This window comes from Scyliorhinus canicula, chromosome 9, assembly GCF_902713615.1.
Source record: "Scyliorhinus canicula chromosome 9, sScyCan1.1, whole genome shotgun sequence".
NCBI classification, from domain to species: domain Eukaryota; kingdom Metazoa; phylum Chordata; class Chondrichthyes; order Carcharhiniformes; family Scyliorhinidae; genus Scyliorhinus; species Scyliorhinus canicula.
In genome coordinates, this window is record NC_052154.1 from 32,349,203 (window position 1) to 32,366,518 (window position 17,316).

General features: G+C 48.9%; 1 protein-coding gene across 1 annotated transcript in view; it reads right to left on the reverse strand.

The window, feature by feature from the left end:
• cdh31 (cadherin 31) overlaps positions 1-17,316 on the reverse strand; it is a 69,252-nt gene that overhangs the window by 17,901 nt on the left and 34,035 nt on the right. The window contains exons 8-10 of the mRNA XM_038806457.1: positions 10,138-10,266; positions 8,363-8,545; positions 4,728-4,972 (exon numbers count right to left, since the gene is read on the reverse strand). Coding sequence (XP_038662385.1) covers positions 4,728-4,972; positions 8,363-8,545; positions 10,138-10,266 — 557 coding nt within the window. The remainder of the gene's footprint in view (positions 1-4,727; positions 4,973-8,362; positions 8,546-10,137; positions 10,267-17,316) is intronic.

Genomic DNA, 17,316 nt, shown 5'->3' on the forward strand with positions numbered 1-17,316 from the left:
GAGAAGGGTTGTTGCATGCTGGAAAACCCCAGATGGAGCAGCTGATGGCGTTCATTAGGGAGGAGTTCTACCAGCAACGAAAGGAGATGCAGGAAGATCGATCGAAGGTCATCAAAGGAGCAGTAGTTCCCTTGAAAGGCTCGAGGAGAGTCGAGAAGTGCTTGGAGGCACAGGGGTCACAAATCCGGGAGATGGAGTGGGTGATGTCGGACCACAGTGACCAGGTGGTGGCATTGGAGGTGGAGCTCCTGGGGGACCTTTGAAAATCATTAAGGGCAAAGGTATAGAGGAGCAGGAGAATAGATCTAGAAGGCAGAACCTGCGTGTCTTTGGCCTGTCTGAAGGCTTGGAAGGCACGAGTGCTACGAAATACGTCTCAAGGATTCTGGTGGGGCTCTTGGCGGAGGGGGTGCTGGACAAGGCCCCAGAGGCGGATAGAGCGCACAGGTCCCGAAGGCAGAAGCCATATGCAGGAGAGCCGCCACGGGCGGGGATTGTGAAGCTCCATAAGTTTGTGGAGAAGGAGAAGATCCTGCAATCGGCCAGTAAGAAGCATAACTACGAATGGGAGAGGAACAGGGTCCGAATCTATCAGGACATTGGAGTGGAGCTGGCAAAAAAAAAAAAAGCCGGGTTCAACAGGACCAAAGTGGTTCTTTACAGAAGGCAGATCAGGTTTGGGTGCTGTACCCGGCGAAACTGTGAGTCACTTTTGAAGGCTGGAAGCACCATTTCAATACCCATGATGTGGCAGTGTTGAGTCAGAGTGGGGTCATGGATGGAGAAAGGGGCCATCTTGGGTGGGCCCAGTTTAAGGCAAAATTAAAGGGGACAGAACCGGAAGGGGTGGATGGCAGAGAGGAATAGAAGCGCAAGCCTCTAGTAAGGTTCGTAACATGGAACGCACAGGGCTGAACAAAGAGGCCTCGGGTCTTTGAGCACTTGAAGAGTTTGAAGGCAGGGGATAGTCTTTCAGCAGGAGATGTACCGCTGGGTGAAGGATCAGGTTAGGTTGAGAAAGGGATGAGTGGGTCAGGTATTTCACTCTGGGTTCGCTCCAAGTCGCTGGGGGGGGTGGGGGGGGGGGGGGGGGGGGTGGGAGGATCCTGCTGAGCAGAAAGAAGGGATTTGTAGGTGCCAAGGAAGAGCGGAACAGGGGGGGGGAAAGAGAAGTTTTGGGATGGTGAGTGGGGTGCTGGAGGGCATATCAGTGGTGCTAGTGAATGTATACGCACCGAATTGGGATGACAAGGGGTTTGTGAAGAGGTTGCTGGGGGCAATTCCAGACCTGGACACGCATCAGTTGACCATGGGAGGTGACATTAAATGCGTACTGGAGTTGAGGGCGGAAAGGGGAAAGGCTAAGCCCCAAGGATGAGAATGGTGGATCTGTGGAGGTTTAGGAACCATGGGGAGAGGGAGCACTCCTTGTCGCACAAGTGAACCCAGGTCAGTCCATCACACAAACCCGCCTCCCATCCATTGACTCTATCTAAACCTTCTGCTGCCTGGGGAAAGCGGGCAGCATAATCAAGTACCCCTCCCACCCAGCTTACTCACTCTTCCAACTTCTTACATAGGGCAGGAGATACAAAAGTCTGAGAACGCACCAACAGATTCAAAAGCAGCTTCTTCCCCGCTATTACTAGACTCCTAAAAGATCCTCTTATGGACTGAACTGATTAATATTACACTCCTGTATGCTTCACCCGATGTCGGTGTCTATGTATTTACATTGTGTATCTTGCGTTGTCCTATTATGTATTTTCTTTTTTATTTTATTTCATTTCATTTTCATGTACTAAATGATCTGTTTGAGCTGCTCGCAGAAAAATACCGAGGAGATATACTGAGAGCCCGGTCGTACAGTCCACGATTAGGGTGTGGAACCAGATGAGGAGACACTTTAGGATGGATGATGTTGGTGGTGGCGGATGGCATGTATAGGAGGTGCGAATAGGAGTTCGATACAGTTTAGGTTGGTACACAGGTGCACATGAGTTGGGCGAGAATGAATGGGTTCTTCCAGGGGTAGCAGACGAGTGCGAGAAGTGTAGGCGAGGCCACTTGCCTATGTTCTGGGATGCTAGCAAAGATTGTGGGGGTAGAGGCCAGCTGGATCCTATGGTGGCGATTTTTGGGATATCGGAAATGCCAGAGCTGATGGAAGGCTGATGTGTTTAATTTTAAACTGGACCCAGTAGCAGTTAGAAATAGGTAGCTGGAGAGGAAGCAACTCTCAGAGAAACTTCCAGGAGAAGCAGGACAATGGAATAAGGGAAAGAAAATGTCTTATACCGCAAAGAAGATAGTCCTGAGAACGAAAAGAAGTTCCAGTAAGATGGAAGTCAAAGGGACAGATGCACTGAAATGGAACTAAAGTTAAAGAAAGGGGTAGAGAAAGGCTCCCAGTTGAAGGCTGAGCTAAAAGCTGCAGACCTGGTGACGTTGGCTAGAGAAGCCAGATATTTGAAATAATTATTTTCTTTTAAAAGTAAATTTAGAGTACCAATTATTTGTTTTTCCCAATTAAGGGGCAATTTAGTGTGACCAATCCACCTATCCTGCACATCTTTGGGTTGTGGGGGTGAAACCCATGCAGACACGGGGAGAATGTGCAAACTCCACACGGACATTGACCCAGGGCCGGTATTCGAACCAGAGTCCTCAGCACCGCAGTCCCAGTGCTAACCATTGCACCACATGCCGCCCCTTATCTGAATTAATTCCAAGGTTAGTGGCACCTTGCTACATCCTGTGAAGCAGTGGTGTTCTGTTGGCACGGCTAGGTAGCTCAGAGATTGTGGAGAAGCTTAAGTGAAGGTGGCAAGATGTAGGTAGGGCAAAGGGGTACTGGATTATAGTCAAGCTTAATAAATGTTTTATTATTTGGTTAAATGCTAATTGGCAGTGCAGTGACTCTCATCCAGGTTTCTAAAAAAAATTAAAGCTACGGTCTCTCGAACCAGGGTTCTATTCTGGGACATTACTATCCAATAAATAAATAAATAAATATCTTTATTAGTGTCACAAGTAGGCTTACATTAACACTGCAATGACATTACTGTGAACAGCTCCTAGTCGCCACACTCCGGCACCTGTTCGTCTACACAGAGGGAGAATTTAGAATGTCCAATTCACCCAACAGCACGTTTTTCAGGACTTAGTAACATCGGCTGGGATCATAACAATTGATTGGAATTAAATCTCATTTGCTCGTGTCAAAAGCAAAGGCCTAGATTCTGTGCTTGCCTCCAAATCTCACCTCTGATGCAGATGCAAAAAAAAAAACCCAACAACAGATGCCCACAAGAAATATAGCGGGTCGAGACTGGTTCTCCTCTATTCTGACGTCGCTTTTTGGTACCCAGTTTGTTGCACATTCCCCATGTCTGCATGGGTCTCATTTCCATAACCCAAAGATGTGCAGGGTAAGTGGATTGGCCACACTAAATTTCCCCTCAATTGGAAAAAAAGAATTGGGTACTCTAAATTTTTTTTAAAAATCACAGATGGCAGCGATCAAGACTGTAACAGTGCCATGTGCATACATAGTGTTTGACTAACGATCAGTTACAGAGATTGCCATATTTAACTGCACAGGAGAGGATGCCAGAATTTGCTGTCCATTTTACCCAGCAATGAGGGAGAGTAGTGACAATGGGCGAAATTCTCCGACCCCCAGCAGGGTCGGAGAATCGCCTGGGGCCGCCTAAAATCCCGCCCCCGTCGTGGCAGAGATTCTCCGCCAACCGGGAAGTGGCGGCGGCGGAATCTCGCCACTCCGATCAGAGAGGCCCCTGTGGTGATTCTCCGGCCCAGATGGGCCGAAGTCCCACCGCTGGGAGGCCTCTCCCGCCACCGAGGTTTGAATCACCTCTGGAACGTCGGGATCAGCGGCGCAGGCAGGCCCCCCGGGTCCTTGGGGGTGGGGGGGTGGGGGGGGGGGGGGTGCCCCCACGGTGGCCTGGCCCGCGATCGGGGCTCCCTGCTCAGACTCCGGGCCAGTGCCCTGGCTGCACTATTTTCCTCCGCGGCCGCCATGGCGGAAGCGGAAGAGAACCCCACATCGCGCATGCGCCGGCAGTGACGTCAGCGGCCTGCTGCCGCTGACATCACTGCCGGAGCATGCGCAGACTGGCGAAAGCCTTTCGGGGGCGCCGGGTTTTTGCGCCAGTCTTCTGGTGCAAACCGCTCCGGCGCAGGGCTGGCCCCCAAAGGTGGGGAGAATTCCCCATCTTTGGGGAGGCCCGACCCCCGAGTGGTTGGCGCTACTCCCCTATGCCGGCACCCTCCGTCACGCCGGGTAGGGGAGAATGCCGCCCAATATTACGGACATTAAAACTACAAATCCTAGGCCAAAATATTACAATGCCATTTTACAGGTTTCAGATTTGAAGTAGAGTTTAATTACATGCCGTGGCAAAAGAATGGATGGTTGGGAATCGACCACCCATTATATACTCCCCCCACCCCCCGAATCGTTCGCCAATACATACCAGTCTGCCTTGTGCCACTGGTGTGAGAGAGAACCTACCAGGAGGCATCAACGTCCCCAAGACACAAGCAACCAAGTTAATGCCCTGAACATCTCAAAGTGACCATTTACAGTTCCAGATGCACATGTAATATTCTTCTCTGGCAGCACCATTTAATAAATATTGGACATTGGTTAGATGGGAAGTTAGCACTGAATTGAAAAACGTTCCCAAAAATTAATTTTATACCCAACGGTTTGATCTTGAGCAGTGTCAGGGTCCTTCGCAATGTAAGCAGCTATTGTACTTCCTTTTGGCAAGTTCTCTGGTTTCTCTTCAGTCTTTTCATTTGGATTAAATATTGGTGCTTCATTAACATCGTTTACAATGATGCTGACTGTAGCAGACGACAGTGGCACAACTGAAATGAATTCAAGTTCATTCTTGACTTCAATAATCACCCGATGGCCTTGACTCTTCTCAAAATCCAGGGCCTGCATACAGAAAGACAAAGGTTTATTAGATTCATGCATGCCACATTCAGAGGCATTATATTTGCAGACAAAAAAGGTTTACAGAAATGCATTATCTAAAATTATTTAACGGGATGTGAGCATCACTGGCTCAGCCAACATTGCCGCTCCCTAACTGCCCTCGAGATGGTGGTGGTGAGCTGCCGCCGACGTGATGTTGGTACACCTGGGGTGAAATTCTCCCATTGGGAGATTAAGTGCCGACGCCGGAGTGAAAACCGGAGTGTTTCACTCCTGCGTCAGAGGCCGCTCCTCGGCCTCTATTCTCCCACCCCCAGGGGGCTAGGCTTCAATTACGCGCGCCACGTGAAAGCGGCGCCGTGTAAATTATGTGGCCGGCGTCACGTAAATGACGTCACCCGTGCATGCGCAGATTGGCCGGCGCCAACCCACGCATGCGCAGTTGCCGTCCTCTCCGCGGGCACCCCGCAAGATATGGTGGATTGATCTTGCGGGGCGGCGGAGGAAAAGAGTGCGTCCTTTAGAGACACCGGCCCGCCGATCGGTAGCCACCCATCGCGGGCCAGACCCTGACTGAGCGCCCCCTGGTGCTCGATCCCCCCCCCCCCCCCCCCCCCACAGGCCACACACGCAGCGTTCGCACGCTGTTCACGCCGGCAGCGACCATGTATGTGTGGTTGGCGCCGGCGTGAATCCGTCGGATTGGGCAGGCGGCTCGATCCATTCGGGCCAGAGAATCGCCGCTCGCCTGCTACAAATGGCGAGTGGAGATTCTCCAAGCGACCTCCTGTGAAACGCGGCACGCCATTTTGAGAGAGAGAGAGGGGGGGGGGGGAAAAAAGAGAATCTCGTGCGGGTGCCAGGGCGGCGTGGCAGGAATCGCCCGGCACTCCCGCAATTCCCCCACTCGGAGAATTGCGCCCCTGGTATCCTTCGGAAGGGTGTTTCAGAATTCTGACCCAGTGATAATGAAGGAACGGCAATGTTGTTACAAGTCAGGACGGTGTGGGACTTGGATGAACTTGCAGGGATTTGCATGCATCAACTGACTTTGTCCTTTTTGGTGGTAGAGGTCACAGGTTTGAAAGAATCTAAAACAGAAAATACTGGACAATCTCAGCAGGTCTGACAGCATCTGTGGAGAGAAAAGGGAGCCAACGTTTCGAGAAGGGAGCCAACGTTTCGCTGTCAGACCTGCTGAGATTGTCCAGTATTTTCTGTTTTTTTGTTTCAGATTCCAGCATCCGCAGTAATTTGCTTTAATCATGAAAGAAACTACCTTGAGGCGTCAACATTCCCAACAACAAGACACATGCAACCAGGTTAATGTCCCAACAGCTCAAATGTGACTACTTACATAGTTTTCAAGTGCTCATGCAATATTCTTCACTGGCAGTACCACTTAATAGGCATGAGGTATTTATCTGTAGGACTTTTGGGAATAGGAAATTAGCACCGAATTGAAAAACGTTACCAAAATTCACTTTATACCCAACAGTGCGGTCAAAGGACCCCTGGTGAATTGCTGCAGTGCACCTCGTAGATGGTACACACTGCTGCTATTGTGCAGAGAGTGAATGTTTAAGGTGGTGGATGGGGTGCCAATCAAATGGGCTGCTTTGGCCCAGATGGCATCAAGCTTCCCAAATATTGTTGGAATTGCAGGCAAAGGGAAAGAATTAATAGGCTTTGGGGAGTAAGAGGTGATTTACTTGCCACAGGATTCCTAACCTTTGACCTGCTCTGGTAACCACAGTATTTATTTTATTTTTTTCTAAATTTAGAGAACCCAGTTATTTTTTTCCCAATTAAGGGACAATTTTAGCATGGCCAATCCACCTACCCTGCACATCTTTGGGTGGTGGGGGCAAAACCCACGCAAACACAGGGAGAATGTGCAAACTCCACACGGACAGTGACCCAGAGCCGGGATCGAACCTGGGACCTCGGCGCCGTGAGGCAGCAGGGCTAACTCACTGCGCCACCGTGCTGCCCGCCACAGTATTTATGGCTGGTCCAGTGCAGTTTCTGGTCAATGATAAGCCCCAGGATGTTAATAGTGGGGATGGTTGCATTCTTTCTGGCTGGAAATGGTCATTGCCTGGCACTTCGATGGTAAGTGACATTCATGCCATACATCAGCCTAAGTCAGAATTTTGTCCAGGTCTTGCTCCATATGGATGCATACTGTGATCCTCCGTTTTGCTGGCAGCCAGAGGGTTTCACCGACGGGGTGGGGCTGTCCCACTTAGGGAAACCAGCCAGGAAACAGAGCATCCCGACGTCATGCTGAACCAGAAATCTGGCACGGCGGGATGGAGAAACCAGCCCAGTATCTGAGGAATTGAGTGGTATTGGCCATTGCACAAACAAAACATCACATTTCTGACCTTACGACAGAGGGTAGGTAGGTTAATGAAGCGATGAAGATGGTTGGGCCCAAGGCACCACCCCAAGGAACTCCTTCAGTGATGTGGGATTGAGATGATTTAGCTCCAACAAGCAGAACCATCTTCCTTTGCGCTAGGTATGACTCCCAACAGCAGAGGTTTCCCAATTCCCAAAGACTCAGTTTTGCTCGGGCTCCTCGACCCCATACAAATGCCGCCTTGATGTCAAGGGCAGCCACTCTCTTCTGGGGCTCAGCTCTTTTGCCCATGCTTGGAAGGAGGCTGCAATGGGGTTGGGAGCTGAGTGACAGAATTGAAACAAAGCATCAGTGAATGGGTTATCGCTCAGCAACTGCCACTTAATTGCAATATTAACAATTACTTCTATCCCTCTGCTAATAATCGGGAGGAGACTAACAGAGTGGTAATTGGCAGGGTTGGATTTGTCCAGCCTTTTGGGGATAAGGTTTACCCGAACAATTTCCCATATTGATGGGTAGATGTCATTGCTGTAGCTGTACTGTTGGGTGGCTCGGTGACGCAGTGGTTAGCATTGCTGCCTCATAATGCTGAGGACCCGGGTTTGATCCCGGCCCTGGGTCACTGTCCATGCAGAGCTTTCACATTCTCCCAGTGTCTGCGTGGGTCTCAACCCCACAACTCAAAGATGTGCAGGGTAGGTGGATTGGCCACATTAAATTGCCCCTTAATTGGGGGGGGGGAAAAAAATGAAACAGCGTGGCTAGGGGCTGCTTTGGGAGCACAAGTCTTCATTTGTATTGCTGGAATATTGTCAGAGCCCATAGCCTTTGCAGTATCCGGTACCATCACCATTTTTTGATATCACATGGAGTGAACAGAGTTGGCTGAAGATTGGCATGTTTGAGGCTGGGGACTTCCAGAGGGGGCAGTGATGGATCATTCACTTGGCACTTAAAGCTGAACATTATTGAGAATGCTTCAGCCTCAGCTTTTGCACTAACCGAATGGAAAGCCCTACCTTAACTATCTTAAGGACACCATTATTGTCGGAGTCAGTAGTCACACTGAATTGTCCTCTCTCATTCCCAAAAACAATCCTGTAAACTGCTTTCCAAGCAGGTTCACCACGCTCGTCCTTGTCAGTTACAGCAAGACTTGCTACATCATAGTCCACTTCATTTTCAGGAACTTCTACAGTAACCTGCAAATCAGAAAAAAAAGTTATTAGAGAAGGCAGATTAGCACAATGCCCCATCTTAAAATCTTGGTTCAAATCTAGCACAGGCTAATGGGATATTTGCTCCCTCCTTCCCACACTCCACTTCAACTCCAAATGTGCCTTTTCTCCTGAAGGAACTAAATTTGCTGCAAAATTGTTCTACAGGGCCAACCCTTTTGGCATTTTTGTCCAAATGACCATTCACCAAGAGGGAGTCTACTGGCTCTTGGACAGTATTACAAACAATTCTAATTGTAATCCCAGTCTCTAGCATCAAGGGGCCCTAGATTATGATCCACTGTATCAATAACCGGAAGTGGGGTCTCCTGGTCTGTATGTCTTCATAATACACTAGATAAGCTCTTTCATCATTAAAACTATTGGATGAAGTAGTTTGCAGGAATTCAGGTTTACAAATAGTTGTATTGCTAAAAGACAATGTCAAAGTTTTTCGCCTTACACTCATCAGATCATTTGTGAGGATAACAAGGTAAAGGGAGCAGCAATTTGTATTTCAAGAGCAGACTGTTGATTGGTTGATAAGTGGACTCTGATGGGCAGTTAACTGCAGTTTTGTTCAACTTAAATCTGGCAGGTTGACCACAGCAAATGGCAGTACATGTTATTTATCTGCAAATAGCAGGGCTTTCTGTATTAGTATCTGTAGCTTCCAGTAAGCGCAAAATGTGCCACACTCCTAACCCGACTGATAATTTAAAATCTGTTGTCAGGGTAAATTTTTAGTGCACTCAGGGTTATTTAGCGCATTGTCCAATCGCAGAATCACATCTAACAATGGACATGGTTTCAAGTTTTGCAAGCAGAAGCTGACTGGGTACAGTGTGCACCTTGCCTGTTGGGAAAGGCAAACAAGACAGGTTTGATACGATCAGGGGCGCACGGGCTACCTACCGAGCTTCACACTACTACTGAAATTCATTATGCCACATCACTCATTGATATGCAGAGCGTGACTTTTAGTGTTATAGCAGCATCTTGTTAGCTGCAAACACTACTTGCGCTGCTAATGCAAAGCAGCAGCATGAAACGGCTAGCTTAATCTGTTGGTCAAATCTTTGAGATACTGCACATTCCCATGGTAATCCATGGTAGACTGGGTGCTGTTCACAACCAGAAGTGGCAGTCTTACGCCCAAGCATGAGCTTGCGCAATATAGAGTGAGTGATGGTCTGATCAGGGCAGCCATCATCTCGCAGGATGACTTCTGCTCAACTCCTATTGGCAACCTCTCCCAGGCTTTTCAAAGTGGTTGGATCTTTACCTGCTTTATGATAGCTTGTACCTTAAGAAAAAAAGGCGCACATATTCTCAGCTGAGAAGATTGCTGGACTTTTCTCATCCAGCCAAGTCAAGAGGCTGGACGAGAAAGGCACTGCTGGTGGCAGTGCAAGTAGCTAGGAGCAGAGCAACAAGCAGACCTGGATTGTCACTCCACAGGCATTCTGGCCCCATCTGTCTCAGAACAGTGTTTCAGATTCCACAATAAAATAACATAGAAAAGTTTACTTTCATTAACCAGTTACATTTGAACTAATTTGATAAGAAAGATTTACCTGTTTTGTCACAAATTTCGGGATATTATCATTAGCGTCCAGGATGCTGATTATTGCTTTCGTTTGGGTGGTCATACCCTTCCCATTCAAATCTGCTGCTTGAATATTAAGTGTATATTTATTCACACTCTGGAGGAAAAAAAATTGGAAGAACATAGACATGTAAAATGTTGTTTTTAGTGCACTAATATAGCCTTATTTTGGGGATGCATCAGATCAAAATAACTCCAGCTTCTCATGCTCCTGCATCTACAAATATTGGCAGTTTAATAAAGTGGTCAAAGACTATATAGATGTGAAGTTGGCATTATCAATGCCTGTTGTACAGATATTCCAGGTGACTTTTGAGGACTGAAGTGGTGCCTGATGTGCATACACACTTCTGTTGAAAATCATTCTACCCGACTCAGGCCCCCCCTCCCAAACTTGCCACTGTCCCCAGCCTCACCATCCTAGCAAACACTACACCTGCACCCGCCTCACCACCTACAATCCTCCTACGAGATTGGATAGCGCTCCCAACCCTGACCACTATCTCAATAATCTTTATTTGTCACAAGTAGGCTTACATTAACATAGAACATACAGTGCAGAAGGAGGCCATTCGGCCCATCAGGTCTGCACCGACCCACTTAAGCCCTCACTTCCTCCCTATTCCCCAAACCCTCCTATCCTTTTTTGGTCACTAAGGGCAATTTATCATGTCCAATCCAACTAACCTGCACGTCTTTGGACTGTGGGAGGAAACCGGAGCACCTGGAGGAAACCCACGCAGACACAGGGAGAACGTGCAGAATCTGCACAGACAATGACCCAGCAGGAAATCGAACCTGGGACCCTGGCGCTGTGAAGCCACAGTGCTAACCACTTGTGCTACTGTGCTGCCCATAAATCAGTGAAGTGATAGACGGATTGGGGGCAATGTAATCGGGTAAGGCCCCAGGACTGGACGGATTCCCAGTGGAATTTAGTAAAAAGTTTTCAGGGCTAGTGGGGCCGCTGTTAGTCAATGCTTTCAATGAATGCAAGGAGTTGGGAATGCTTCCCCCAACACTATCACAGGCATCAATTTCTCTCATCCTAAAGTGAGACAAGGATCCGGAGAGCTGTGGATCGTACAGACCAATTTCCCTTTTAAATGTAGATGCTAAATTACTGGCAAAGATCTTGGCCACCAGAATAGAGGACTGTGTCCTGGAGGTAATAGGTGAGGATCAGACGGGATTTGTGAAGGGCAGGCAGCTGACGTGTAATATTAGACGGCTTCTCAAATGGTATAATGATGGCAGCCGAGGGGCGTGAGGCTGAGGTGGTAGTAGCCATGGACGCAGAGAATAGAGACCGGATAGAGTGGAAGTACCTATGGGATATTTTAGGCAGGTTTGGGCAGGGATTTGTGGACTGCATCTGGCTGTTATATCAGGCCCCGGTGGCAAGTGTGTGAACCAACCGAACCCGTTCAGAATACTTTAATCTCGGGAGGGGGACAAGGCAGGGATGCCCGCTCTCCCCATTACTGTTTGGCCTGGCCATAGAGCCTCGAGTGTGTGGTGGGGAATAGTGAGGGGGGGTTGGGGGGGCTGTAGTGCACAGGCTCTCTCTCTGTGCGGATGACTTGCTGCTTCATGGTACGGACCCATTGGGGGGGTAAATGACCAAAATCATGGAGTTACTGGGGGAATTTTCGGCGATTTTCAGGCTACAAGCTGAATATGGGAAAGAGCAAATTGTTTGTGATCCAGATCTAGGAAAGGAGACTGAGGGAGTTACCTTTTAAAGTGGTGGTGGGGAGTTTCAGATATTTAGGGATTCAAGTGGCTAAAGAGTGGGGGCAGCTCCACAAGTGAAGCCTGGGCAAAGCGGTTGACCAAATGAAAAGGGATTTCCATAGATGGGGCATGCGCCCGCTGGCGCTAGCGGGAAGGGTCCAGATGGTGAAGATGACAGTCCTCTCAAGACTGCTTTTCCTTTTTCAATGCCTTCTGATTTTTGTCCCAAAGGCTTTTTTTTAGAAAAATAAATTTGGCGATTACAGGGTGTGTGCGCGCAGGGGAAACCCAGAGACTACAAAGGGCACTCCTGGAGCGGGGGCACGTCAAGGGGGGCCTGGCCCTCCCAAGCGTTATTAATTATTACAGGGTGGCCAACATATCGATGGTCAGGAAGTGGGGGAGGGGTCAGCCTGGGAGCAAGTGGAAGCAGCATTCTGCAAGGGTACGAGCTTGGAGGCTTTTCTAACTGCACCCTTGCCGGCTCGGTGCTCTGAAGCCCTGTGGTGGAGGCAGCCCCAAGGGTGTGGGGGCAATGGAGGTATCACATAGGATTGGAGGGGGCGTCAGTGTGGTCTCCGATTTGTAACAGTCACCGGTTTGTCCCGGGGAGGCAGAATGGGAGCCTCAGGAGGTGGCAGCAGGCAGGGATCGAGGGATTTGGGGATTTATTTATCCAGGAGGGCTTTCCGACCTTGAAGGCACTCGAGGAGGAGTTTGAGCTACTGGCGGGAATGGGTTTCGATATCTTCAGGTCTGGGACTTTGTCCGGAGGCAGGTTCCAAGCTTCCCTTGCCTCCCTCTGAGGGAACTACAGGATAAGGTGATGTCAAAAACTGGGGTTGGAGAAATGAAATGAAATGAAATGAAAATCGCTTATTGTCACGAGTAGGCTTCAATGAAGTTACTGTGAAAAGCCCCTAGTCGCCACATTCCGGCACCTGTTACGGGAATCGAACCGTGCTGCTGGCTTGCCTTGGTCTGCTTTCAAAGCCAGCGATTTAGCCCTGTGAGCTAAACAGCCCAGAATTTCAGAGATATAAAGGAGTTGATGGAGTGGTAGCGAGCCCCAATCAGAGAGGTGAAGCGGAAGTGGGAAAAAGAGCTGGGAAGAGAGCTAGAAATGGAAAAAAGTGAGAAAAAGCCTTGGAGAGTCAATTCATCTTCGTCCTGTGCCAGACTTAGCACCTGATCCAGTTCAAAGTGATCCACATGACAGCAGCCCGGATGAGCAGGTTCTTTGAGGAGGTGGAGGATAGATGTGGGCGGTCTGGGGGTAGTCTGGCTAACTCTGTGCATATGTTCTGGGCATGTCAGAAACGGAGGGGATTCTGGCAGGGATTTGCAGATGTTATGTCAGAAGTCTTGGAAGAGAGGGTAACCCAGAGTCCAGGACTGGCAATATTTGGGGTATCGGACTGGGGGGGGGGGGGGGGTGGAGCCAATGTTCTGGCCTTCTCCTCCCTGGTGGCCCGGAGACAGATTTTGCTGGGATGAGGGACTCTAAGCCCCCGAAGTCAGGTGTGTGAGTCAGCGATACAGCAGGGTTTCTCAGCATGGAAAAAAATCAACTCAGAGGTTCGCCCAGAGACGGCCACCGTTCATCAACTTCTTCAAAGAAAATTGAACGTCAGTAGTAAGGGGGGTGGGGGTGGGGTAGAAAATAGGCGGCATGGCAGTGTTAGATAAGGACAAGGAACTCCGTATACGGGCAGTTAGGTATAGGGCATGGACAGTTGGGGACATTGTTTTCTTTAGGTTTTTTTTTTAAACACGTGTTGGCCCATGCGGTTGTTTAAGAAATGTTAATGTACAAGGGCGTTTGTTAGGTGGCAAGTGGTGGGATTCCCACTGCTGCTGCCACGTACGGTACAGGATAGGGTGCTCTCGGGGTTGTGGGTTGGAGAGGGGAAGGTTTCGGCAATATACCAGGTGATGCAGGAGGAGGAGGCGGCCTCGGTGGGGAAGCTGTAAGGTAAGTGGGAGGAGGAGCTGGGGGAAGGTGATCGAGCAGGAACTTGGGCAGATGCCCTAGGGAGGGTCAACTCTTCCTCTTCGTGTGCTAGGCTCAGCCTCATACAGTTCAAGGTGTTGCATAGGGCACACATGACCGGGACAAGGATGAGCCGGTTTTTTTGGGGGTGAGGACAGGTGTGTTAGGTGCTCAGGGAGCCCAGCAAACCACATCCATATGTTCTGGGCATGCCCAGCACTGGAGGAATTTTGGAAGGGCGTAGCGAGGACGATGTCGAGGGTGGTAGGATCCAGGGTCAAACAGGGCTGGAGGTTCACAATATTTGGGGTTGCAGAGGAGCTGTGAGTGCAGGAGGCAAAAGAGGCCAGTATTCTGGCCTTTGCGTCGTTTGTAGCCCGGCGGAGGATTCTTTTCCAGTGGAGGGATGAGAGGCCCCCAAACGTTGAGGCCTGGATCAATGACATGGCGGGGTTTATCAAATTGGAAAGGATGAAATTTGCTTTGAGGGGGTGGGTACAGGGGTTTTTCAAACGGTGGCAACCGTTCCTAAACTTCCTGGCAGAACGGCAGACAACGATCAGTGGCAGCAGCAAACCCCGGGGGGGGGGGGGGGTTATTTTAGTTTTGTTTCTATATATATTGTACGATTTGTCTGGGTGTATATATTTGCTATGTATTTGAGCGGGTGTTTATTATTCCTGTTACTGAGCTTCTTTTTTACCTTTTGTACTTTGTATTTTTGTTGTTGATATTCAGTGAAAACTTTAATAAAATTTTTTTTAAAGATATGTAAATGTATTAAACTGAAAATTACAAATGCTTCAATAAAATATTTTCTAAAAAAAAAATCAATCGCCAGGATATTGCTGTGTGCAATCCTGGAGAAAAATCATCTGGACACCAAATAGATTTTTCTTATGGCCATTTTTGAACATTTCTTTTTACTACACAAAGGGATTGAAAATGGGAAAGAAGATTGTTTGGCTGACTAGCAAGTGTCATTCAATTGGACAAGGAGTGATTTTGCTCTCCAGTTAGTGCAAGAAGATGATACGTAACAAGGATGGATCGGTTGGCTGACAAATAGCAACAGCGTGGGGCAATTCATGTAATAAAACTTCCAGGAATACATGGCAACCCTACATTGACCAGAAAGTGAACTGGACCAGTCATAAAATGAATGTTACTGCAAGGGCAGGTCAGAGGATAGGAATCCTGTGGGGAGTAATTCTTGATTCCTTAAAGCCTGCCGATCATCTACAAAGGTAGAAGGGAGGAGTGTGATGGAATACTCTCCACTTGCCTGAATGAATGCAGTGCCATCACTCAAGAAGCTCAACAATATGCATCCTTTATTGATACCCCATCTACCACTTTTTTTTTCTTTAACAAAATTTTTTATTTTTTTTTTAAAAGAAAGAGTACCCAATTATTTTTTTCCCAATTAAGGGCAATTTAGCGTGGCCAATCCTAGGTTAATCATAGAATTTTGGACAATTTTTCATGGCCAATCCACCCAACCTGCACATCTTTGGACTGTGGGAGGAAGCCGGAGCACCCGGAGGAAACCCACGCACACACGTGGAGGATGTGCAGACTCCACACAGACAGTGACCCAAGTCGAAATCGAACTTGGGACCCTGGAGCTGTGAAGCAATTGTGCTATCCACAATGCTACCGTGCTGCCCTTAAGAAGTTAACCTACACTCCATTATTCTACCCTAATCCATGTACCTATCCAATAGCCGCTTGAAGGTCCCTAACGTTTCCGACTCAACTACTTCCACAGGCAGTGCATTCCATGCCCCCACTGCTCTCTGGGTAAAGAACCTACCTCTGACATCCCCTCTATATCTTCCACCATTTATCTTAAATTTATGTCCCCTTGTAATGGTGTGTTCCACCCGGGGAAAAAGTCACTGACTGTCTACTCTATCTATTCCCCAAATCATCTTATAAACCTCTATCAATTCGCCCCTCATCCTTCTCCGTTCTAATGAGAAAAGGCCTAGCACCCTCAACCTTTCCTCGTATGACCTACTCTCCATTCCAGGCAACATCCTGGTAAATCTCCTTTGCACCTTTTCCAAAGCTTCCACATCCTTCCTAAAATGAGGCGACCAGAACTGCACACACTACTCCAAATGTGGCCTGACCAAGGTTTAGTACAGCTGCATCATCACCTCACGGCTCTTAAATTCAATCCCTCTGCTAATGAACGCTAGCACACCATAGGCCTTCTTCACAGCTCTATCCACTTGAGTGGCAACTTTCAAAGATCTATGAACATAGACCCCAAGATCTCTCTGCTCCTCCACATTGCCAAGAACCCTACCGTTAACCCCGCATTCATATTTGTCCTTCCAAAATGGACAACCTCATACTTGTCAGGGTTAAACTCCATCTGCCACTTCTCAGCCCAGCTCTGCATTCTATCCATGTCTCTTTGAAGCCGAGAACAGCCCTCCTCACTATCCACAACTCCACCAATCTTCGTATCATCTGCAAATTTACTGACCCACCCTTCAACTCCCTCATCCACGTAGTTAATGAAAATCACAAATAGCAGAGGACCCAGAACTGATCCCTGCGGTACGCCACTGATAACTGGGCTCCAGGTTGAAATTAACTTGGAATTACACAGGCCGAGAACCCTTTATCTGCAGATCAGAAAATCAAGTACATACAAATAACATACTTCTTGAACCTCCCTCAACTTTTAGCAAGGGAAGTCTAGTCGTTTGCTGCACTGTTTACCTTGTGATTGTGGTAAACCTGTCAAAAAGAAACTTACAGGTACCCTGGGCGGGATGCTGTCAGCTCACACCGGTTCGGAGAATTGCGGCGCGGGGCACGATTTGCGTGACACCACCACCACAATTCTCCGGTAACCGGAGAATTGGCGCCACTGGCACCGGTCGGGGGTCACTCTATGCGGCCCCCCGGCGCTTCTCTGCCCAGGATGGGCCGAGTGGCCGCCCAAAAAAGCCCGACCCTCCGCCGGCGCCATTCACATCTGGTCTTACCCAGCGGGACCTCGATGTCCATCCTGTCGGGGGCGGCCTGGTTTTGGGGGGGGGGGGGGCGCGCTGCGCGTCGGCAAGGAAAAGGAGGCTACCGCGCATTTGCGCCGGTGGCAGTGCGCTTGCGCAGACCCGCTGCGCCCATTTGATGCCGGTATCGGCAGCTGGAGCAGCGTGGGTCGCTCCAATGGTGTGCTGGCCTCCTGTTGGGATGAGGATCGCAGCACTTAGCAGTCTGATGACACCGTCTTTAAACTCTCCAGTTATTACGACGGCATCAACACTCTGCCTTCAGATGGGAGAATTCCGCCCCCTGTGTTTATTAGAACAAAGAACAGGCCCTTCAACCTTCGAAGCCTACACCAATCACGTGTCCTATCTAGACCTGTATCCTTCTGTACCCCGTCTGTTC